This window comes from Mandrillus leucophaeus, unplaced genomic scaffold, assembly GCF_000951045.1.
Source record: "Mandrillus leucophaeus isolate KB7577 unplaced genomic scaffold, Mleu.le_1.0 Scaffold51, whole genome shotgun sequence".
Classification (NCBI taxonomy): domain Eukaryota; kingdom Metazoa; phylum Chordata; class Mammalia; order Primates; family Cercopithecidae; genus Mandrillus; species Mandrillus leucophaeus.
Window position 1 is genome coordinate 2,289,673 of NW_012105475.1, and position 9,434 is coordinate 2,299,106.

The 9,434-nt window shown below is 43.4% G+C and overlaps 1 protein-coding gene across 8 annotated transcripts in view; it reads left to right on the forward strand.

The window, feature by feature from the left end:
• Window positions 1-9,434, forward strand: part of DLGAP1 (discs, large (Drosophila) homolog-associated protein 1) — a 703,239-nt gene that overhangs the window by 679,915 nt on the left and 13,890 nt on the right. For all 8 annotated transcript variants that reach the window (XM_011996318.1, XM_011996317.1, XM_011996319.1 and 5 more), the window contains one exon: window positions 9,332-9,423. In XM_011996318.1, the coding sequence (XP_011851708.1) occupies window positions 9,332-9,423 (92 nt within the window). The remainder of the gene's footprint in view (window positions 1-9,331; window positions 9,424-9,434) is intronic.

The window sequence follows — 9,434 nt, forward strand, 5'->3', positions numbered from 1 at the left end:
GCCACCATGCCTAATTGTGTATTTTTAGTAGAGACAGGGTTTTTCCATGTTGGTCAGGCTGGTCTTGACCTCTTGACCTCAGGTGATCCACCCGCATCAGCCTCCCAAAGTGCTGGGATTACAGTCATGAGCCACCGCGCCTGGCCAACTCTGTTCGATTCTATGAAAGCTGAGAGAGGTGAGGAAGCTGAAGAAGAAAAGTTTGAAGCTAGCAAATGTTGGTTCATGAAGTTTAAAGAGAAACTGTCCCTGTAATATAAACATGCAAGGTGAATTCCTAGTGCTGATGGAGAAACTGCAGTAAGTTATCCAGAAGATCTAGCTAAGATCATTGATGAAGATGATTACACTAAACAACAGATTTTCAATGTAGACCAAACAGCCTTCTATCGGAAGGAGATGCCATGTAGGCCTTTCATAGCTTCAAAGGACAGGCTCACTCTCCTGTTAGGGGCTCAGGCAGCTGGTGACTTGAAGTCGAAGTCAATGCTCATTTACCATTCTGAAAAACCTAGGGCCCTTAACAATTATGCTAAATTTGTGTGCTCTTATAAAGTTTGCTCTATAAGTAAAACAACAGAGCCTAGATGAGAATATCTCTGTTCACAGCATGGTTTACTGAACACTTTAAGCCCACTGTTGAGACCTGTGACTCAGAAAAAAAAATTTCTTCCACAATATTGCTGCTCATTGACAATGCACCTAGTCAGCCAAGAGCTCTGATGGAGATGTACATGGAGATGAATGTCGTTTTCATGCCTGCAAACATGACATCTGATTTGGTTTGGTTGTGTCCCCACCCAAATCTCATCTTGAATTGTAGCTCCCATAATTTCCACATGCTGTAGGAAGGACCTGGTGGGAGATGATTAAATCATGGGGGTGGTTCCCCCACACTGTTCTCATGGTAGTGAATGAGTCTCATGAGATCTGGTGATTTTATAAGGAGTTTCCCCTTTTGCTTGTCTATCATCATTTTCTCTTATCTACCGCCATGTAAGACGTGCCTTTCACCTTCCACGATGACTGAAGCCTCCCCAGCCATGTGGAACTGTGAGTCCATTAAGCGTCTCTCCTTTATAAATTACCTAGTCTCAGGTATGTCTTTATCAGTAGCATGAAAACACAGGAATACAACATCCATTCTGCAGCCTATGGATCAAAAAGTCATTTGGACTTGCAAGTCTTCTTAGTTAAAAATACATTCCTTAAGGCTATATCTGCCATAGATAGTGAGTCCTCTGATGGACCTGGGCAAACTCCATTGAAAACCTTCTGGAGGATTATTTGTAATCCAAAGGATACATGCTTGAGGGGATGGATACCCCATTCTCCATGATGTGCTTACGTCACACTACATGCTGGTGTCAAAACATCTCATGTGCCCCATAAATATATACACCATGTACCCACAAAAATTTGAAAAAATAATTTAAAAATTAAAAAAAAAAAAGAAAACCTTCTGGAACGGAATCGCCATTCTAGATGCCATTAAGAACATTTATGATTCATGGGAAAAGGTCAAAATATCAACATTAACAGGAGTTTAGAGGTTGATTCCAACCTTCGCAGATGACTTTGAGGGGTTCAAGACTTCAGTGGAGGAAGAATCCACAGGTGTGGTAAAAAGTGCAAGAGAACTAGAATGAGAAGTGAAGCCTGTAAATGTGACTGAATTGCTGTAATTTCATGATCAAACTTGAGCAGAGGAGGAGTTATTTCTTATGGATGAGCCAAGAAAATAGTTTCTTGAGATGGAATCTACTCTTGGTGAAGATACTGTGAACACTGTTGAAATGACCACAAAAGGATTTAGAATATTACATCAACTTAGTTAATAAAACAGTGGTAAGTTTCAAGAGGATTTTCACTCCAATTTTTTTTTTTTTTTTTTTTTTTTTTTGAGACAGGGTCTCCTCTGTTGCCCAGACTGGAGTGCGGTGGCACAATCACAGCTCACTGCAGCCTCAACTTCCCAGGCTCAGGTGATCCACCCAACTCAGCCTCCTGAGCAACTGGGACTTCAGGAATATGCCACCATGCCTACTAATTTTTTCTATTTTTAGTAGAGATGGGGTTTTGCCATGTTGCCTAGGCTGGTCTTGAACTCCTGGGCTCAAGTAATCCTCCTATCTTGGCCTCCCAAAATGCTGGGATTACAGGTCTGAGCCACCACTCCCAACCTTGACTCTAGTTGTTTTTTTTTTTTTTTTTTTGAGACAGAGTCTTGCTCTGTTGCCCAGGCTGGAGGGCAGTGGCATGATCTTGGCTCACTGCAAGCTCCGCCTCCTGGGTTCACGCCATTCTCTTGCCTCAGCCTCCTGAGTCGCTGGGTCTACAGGCGCCCGCCACCACACCTGGCTAATTTTTTCTATTTTTTAGTAGGGACAGAGTTTCACCATGTTAGCCAGGATGGTAATCTGCCCGCCTCAGGCTCCCAAAGTGCTGGGATTACAGGTGTGAGCCACCACGCCCAGCCCCTTGACTCCCATTTTGAAAAAAGTTTTACTGTAGGTAAAATGCTGTCAAACAAATATTGTATGCAACAGAGAAATCTTTCACGAAAGGAAAAGTCAATTGATGCGGCAAACTTCATTGCTGTCTTATTTTTAAAATTGCCACAGCCGGCCAGGGCAATGACTCATACCTGTGATGCCAGCAGTTTGAGAGTCCAATATGAGAGGATCACTTGAGGCCAGAAGCTTGAAACCAGCCTGGGCAACACAGCGAGATCCCGTCTCTACAAAAAATAAAAAATGAAAAAAAATTTATTTTAAAAAGAGATATTGCCATAGCCACCCCTATCTTCAGCGACTTCCACCTTGATTACAGCAGCCATCCACATCGAGGCAAGGCCCTCCCTTAGCAAAAAGATTGTGACTTGCTGATGGTTCAGATGACCATTAGCATTTTTTAGCAATAAAGTATTAGGTACTTTTTTTTTGACATTATGCTATTGCACACTTAACAGACTACAGTATAGTGTAAACATAACTTTTATATGCACTGGGAAACAAAAAATCCCTGTGACTCACTTTATTGTGATATTCATTTATTGTAGTGGTCTGGAACTAAACCCACAATATGTCTGAGGCATGCCTATATTGCCCAGAGAGAAAGTTAGACTAAAATGAAACATACTAGGTGAATTACAGTGTAGGTGGCAGAAAAATGTGACAAGTTCTATGTAGCATATGTACCGTAGTAACCTTCACCACGGGGAGCCTGTCAGATGTAATCCATTGCAGGGGTGTCTGTCGTATCTGGGCTTCAGGGAACATACTTTGAGGATATAAGAAATATGTCTATTCTTCTCTGTTTCTGAGGCCCTAAGGTAAGGTCTGATGATCGTGAAGTTAGGTGTAGTATCATGTAAGAATTAGAAGCAATCAGAGAGGCCAGGCGCAGTGGTTCATGCCTGTAATCCCAGATACTTGGGAGGTTGAGGCAGGAGAATCACTTGAACCCAGGAGATGGAGGTTGCAGTGAGCCAAGGTCGTGCCACTGCCCTCCAGCCTGGGTGACAGAGTGAGGCTCTTGTCTCAAACAAACAAAAAAAAAGAAGCAGTCAGAGAAATGAGCACGTCTGCCTTTTCAGTTCTAGAGACCTAACTTCTCTTGAAATAGGAAAGGATACATATGCTACTTATGCTTAAGGATTTGTAATCCTGATTTTAACCCAGCAAAAAGATCACCAGCGCACTGAAACTCCTTGCAGCTTTGTCATAGACCCACTGGGAGGGTTAAAAGAAAGTGCTTTTTCTCTTCATCCTTGTTTCTCTTATACTACCTCCTTTTCTCAAAATCACAACCTATCCCACAGAGGTCAGTGGGAAAGAGGAGGTATCTCTCTTCTAAATGGCTGGGTCTTTGAATGTAGTCCGGAGATTTCAAATCATAGTTTGCATAAAAGACTCCCCTTTCCCACAGCCAAAATAGTTGTTCTCTGCTTCTCATTATGACATATAATCTTTAAAAGAAAAACAGAAATTGAAACTTACACCCACCATCTCTTTCAAGGTGTCCTTGGTTCCTCTCTTCTTTTCAGGATTGAAATTGCCTTGCCTGCCAGTCACTTCAGGTGGATGGATGTGGTTTGCTCTTGCTTCCTAATGTGGGACAGTGATCAGGTCTGGCTCTTGCTTCCTAATGTGGGACAGTGATCAGGCTTGGCGAATTCCTTCCAACTCTCCCACTGACTTATTACGCCACTCACCCCTATCCATTGGCACTGGCTGAGAAATGTTGATAAAGAAATTACATGCAACCTGGCATAGTGGTTCATGCCTGCAGTCCCAGCTGCTCAGAAGGTTATGGCAAGGAGTTCAGGGCTATAGTACCCCATGATCATGCCTATGAATAGCCACTGTCCTCCACCCTGGACAACATAGTGAGACCTCATTCATAAATAAATAAACAAATAAATAGAAATCACACTCAGTAGATAAATGGAATGTGGTATATACATACAATGAAATATTATTCAGCTTTGAAAAATAAGGAAATTCTGCCATATGCAACAACATGGATGAACCTGGAGGACTATATGCTAAGTGGAATAAGCCAGTCACTGGGGAACAAATACTGCATGATTCTGCTTATATGAGGTATCTAAAATAGTCAAACTCAAGAAACAGAGAGTGGAATGGTGGGTGTCAGGGTCTAGGGGGAGGGGGAAATGGGAATTTCTGTTCAGTGGATCTAAAGTTATGCAAGGTGAATAAGTTCTCGAGATCTGCTGTACAACACTGCACCACCATTAACAAAACTGTATTGTGCACTTAAATATTTGTTAAGAGGGTAGATTTCATGTTAAGTGTTCTTACCACAGTAGAGAAAAAAAAAAGAAGGAAATCACACTCAGATAGCTTCCCCTTAAGTAGATTCAGACACAATTTTCAGTGAGTGTAGAGAGAAGAGAGCCCAACTAGACTGGGGTCAGAAGATAGGGACTGGCCACAGCAGGTGTCCCTGGGGAAGAGACTTTGTAGTTTGAGCACAAGTTTTCTCAAATGAAGTTATCTGCTCTGCCTCGCAGGGTCCTGTGAGGATCTAATTAGATGCCTGTTTGTGAGTTTTGAAATACCAAGTGATGATAATTTAAGTAAACACAGATTCACATTTAAGTAAACACAAGGCCTCCCAAAAGTTCTTCCTGACTTTATGTGATTCACTAACCCAGGGCTGTCCTCTCTATTGTGGGTCTTTTTAAATATCTATTGTGGAGTAAGAGGTTTGAAGAATTGTAAGTGGGGGGTTTATAGAGAGGGCTTACTTCTTAAGTAGGAGGAATTCCATTCAACTCTGTCTTCTGTTTTGTTCTGTACTTCCACTGTGGGACAGACTCACAGAGTAGCTGGGGAAGGAAAGGAAAGGGAAGAGTCTATAAGCCTCACCATCAGGTGCCTATACGGTGTCTGGGGAGGCTGGATTTACTTAGATAAAAGAACTGCCCAGCAATACAAGGCTTACTGTCTGATTAAGTATTACACAAATATATGGTATGAATCATGGTTACATGGCTTGCCTGGGTGACACAGCAGAGATAATTATTCTGTAAGATGCACTTGAATGTACCCTAAGGGAGATGAGTGGAAAAACTGTTAACCACATCTGGGTTGAACAATCTGTAAAAAAAAAAAAAAAAAAGCATGACCAGAATGTGAAAGAGATCAACTCAACACCCATAGAGCTTTAAACCCCCCATTCTAACTTTCAGAGAAAATCTGCTGCTGTTGGCTACAGGGTCTCAGCTGTGCTAGTGACATTGCCCCAATCTAACACTCAAAAAGACCCTTAGCTATCACCTTTCCAGGACCAGAAAAGACACCTTATGAACTCAGTGATGGGACTGAAATAGTCATTCTCTACTGCAATGGTTTCCTCTGGGGATGAAAAGGAATGGGATAGGCCGGGCGCGGTGGCTCATGCCTGTAATCTCAGCACTTTGGGAGGCCGAGGTGGGCGGATCATGAGGTCAGGAGATCAAGACCATCCTGGCTAAAACTGTGAAACCCCGTCTCTTCCAAAAAATACAAAAAAATTAGTCTGGTGTGGTGGCGCCTGTAGTCCCAGCTACTCGGGAGGCTGAGCCAGGAGAATGGCGTGAACCTGGGAGATGGAGCTTGCAGTGAGCCTAGGTCACGCCACTGCACTCCAGCCTGGGCGACAGAGCGAGATTCCATCTCAAAAAAAAAAAAAAAAAAAGGAATGGGATAGGAGTGGAGAACATTTACTTTATCTGTAGGGCTTCATTTCATAGGAGAGAGAGAAAAGGGAAAAAGAAAACAAATTCAGCAGGATGCGGTGGCTCATACCTGGAATCCCAGCACTCTGGGAGGCTGAGGTGAGAGGACTGCTTAAGCCTAGGAGTTCAAGACCAGCCTGGGCCACATAGTGAGACCCAAGGTTGGTTTAACCCACAGATGCAAAACCCATGGATACAGAGGGCCAACTGTATTTTTTTTTCCGCCCTGAAGGTTGGTATTGAACATTTTAGAGTACTTTCAAAACAACATCGAGATGCTTCTTTCTTCTTCATTTCATTTCTTTACCAACTTTCAGCCTTTTTATTTCCACTTTTTACTTCTACTGGTGTTTACCATTTATTGTTTATTAATTTCAACTTCCTCAAGGCATGGGCAACAAATGTGAAATTTACTTTTGGAAGAAAGAACTTACCTCACACACACAGAGTGTCTAGTGGAAAAAAACCAAACCAAACAAAACAAAAAAACCTCCATTACAGCTTCTTTCTTAAAATTAAAGTGAGTTTTTAGTTCTCTGGAAAAGAAAGTGTGGAGGACGAGGAAATATGAGCCGTCATCTGCTTCTCCCAAGCCTCCCTGTTTCATGATGTCATTCTAGACCCAAGCAGTCATCTCCCCACCCAGGACCTAGGAAAGGTCATCTTCTGGACACAGGAATTGCAAGTATCCCGGAGCCAGTAGGGAATTTCCATGCAAGGAACATGACAGCAAAAGCCCGGGAAACAGAAGGGCCGCAACTCCACCCCAGATACTTTGCCAGGGCTCTTGCCAGGCCATGCTGAATGAAGAAAGATGTCCCTTGTTTCACTTTTGAGAAGACATCTGAGTTAGCCCTAACTTATGTGGTTGCATGTTGCCCAAATAATATAGAATAATAATAGAACAGTGCTGTCTTCTCTTTTGAGAATCACTGTCTTACTCGGTGACTTTTATTATGGGAGTCTATTATACGGCTCAAGCATCAGACGTAATTGAGAACCATCAGCTCAAAGTTCTTAGGTAAATCAGAATAGCTGGAGTTTCTGTGATAGCTCCCAGGAGCTGTGGAACCCAGCCATCAGAGTGGAGACCTAGGTACCCTGGTCATAACCTCCCAGGATTCATTCTGAGATTTGCCAGTCTCACAGTCCTGCCCTTCAGCAAGATAATTAAGAGAGGTTTCCATAAACCTCAGAGCTTACCTACAGCCGCATGCTCACTTAGGAAGTGCCTGCTCCATATAGCTTCTCAGAGCTGGAGGAGGTCACCCAGAGAGCATACCTGTCCCAGGAGACCAAGATATCCAGTCACCTAAGATAATCCAGACTTTGTTTTCCCTCTTCTCTCCTAGCCAGGGCAAGTGTGGCTCTCACAGTGGGCACACCCATAGAAGAGGTAGAGGTTTCTGACCCTACATAATAACCAATAATTATTAAGTGCCTACTGTAAATCCAACACAGCCCAAAGCAATTCAAATACACTAATGCTTTTAACCTTCCCAACAACCCTCCAAATAGGTACCATTAGCCCCATTTTACATATGGGAAAGTAGAGATGGTCTTGTCCAGGCAGTAGATGGTGAGGACTCTGGCCCACTCAGGCCCTGTGTCTCCATAAGCTGTCCTTTCTGGGGATGTTAAGCAAAGGAGAGGAGGTCTTGCACAATTGATTTATTAGTTAAAGAGGAAAAGGATAACCACTCCAAGAGATTTTAAAAGCAGAGCAGAAAAATAGAACTTAGGCCTAAGAAATTGCTGCTAGACAGCTGTCAAGGGAGACCCCTCGAGATCACGGAGGGAGGGGACAGATATCTGCCTGTGAACTGTTTGGTATGGCTGGTGACATATTAGAGGAAATATAAATGCACTGAGTGACTTGTGGGAATGCTGAAATAGTTGAGTAACGCCTACGTAGAATGTGCATCAGAAACCATTATCTAGCCCAGCAGTTTAAAACAAATAAAGGAGCAAATTGCTAGAAAACCCTGGGCCAGAATGGAGTTTCTTATTCTTCGATTTCTGTCGCTCAGACTTTGTGGGGAATGAGGTTGAGAAAGGCTTCATTCCAGTCGGGTGTCTGGCTCTGTATATTCACAACAACCGGATTGCTTAAATCCTGTAAAGATTTCCAGAGGGGCAAGTGCTCTTCGGAGACGTTCTCCTGCTTTAGTTTTTGATCCCTTCCTTCCCGACCATTACGGCGTGTTGAGAACACCCTGGTGGGTAGCGGGGCAGCTGCACCCAGTCCCAAAGTGTGCAGGCGAGCCCCAGGGACACTGCAGAGCTGGGCATTGCTCAGCAGAGAGCAGCTCCGCTCGGTCGGAGCACGCCTGCCGGCAGCTGGGGAGACAAGAAGTAGCCTGTTGCAGAGACGGAGATTTTCAGCACGGTGCCTAGGGAATTCGCCCCATGTTGTTAACAGGAAGATTGGGCTGTGGAGTGTAAAAGCTGGGACGGCCTTGGTGTTTTCTAGGCAACAGACTGAACATGTTCACTCCTTAGAAAATACTTCAGTCAGTCACAGCTCTTTCCTAACAGTACCAGTGGCTGAGCTCCGGAAAAATATGAAAGGATATGGATGGGATATGCTGAGTGCCAAGAGATTCCCCCTCCAGTTTAGTGTTGCTTTCCTTGTGTTTGGGCTTGTATTAGAAAAACAAGCCAGCCGACCATGACGGCTGACTCCATCAATCCAAAACTATACTGGTAAACACTTGAAATTCATCCTTGCGGTAAAGGAAGTTTAAAAAAAAAAAAAAAAAAGCAACAACTGTTTGCCTCTTCTCTTGGTAACATGCAGTTCTTGGTAACATCAGTGCTGGAAAACTCCATTGCTCCCAAGAAATATGCAGGAGGAGCATGTGTTTTTCCAAGTTGATTTTATTACTTTAACCCAGGAGCCTCTGTGACATAGACCAACAGGGTAACAACAGTGATTGGGCTGTCTGGGTGGGCATGAGTGTTCAGTGTGTGTGTGTGCCATTTTCCCTAATTATTACAGCATAACTTCCTCTTTGCTTTACCAGACTAAATCTCAACGATGAAGCAAGATGTGTAAATTTCTCGTATGTTTGCTCTTTTCAGTTCTAGGAAAAATCCGAACCGCAGTGGGCAGTGCTCAACTTCTCATGGCCCAGAAATTCTACCAGTTCAGAGAACTGTGTGAAGAAAACCTGGTAGGTAACAC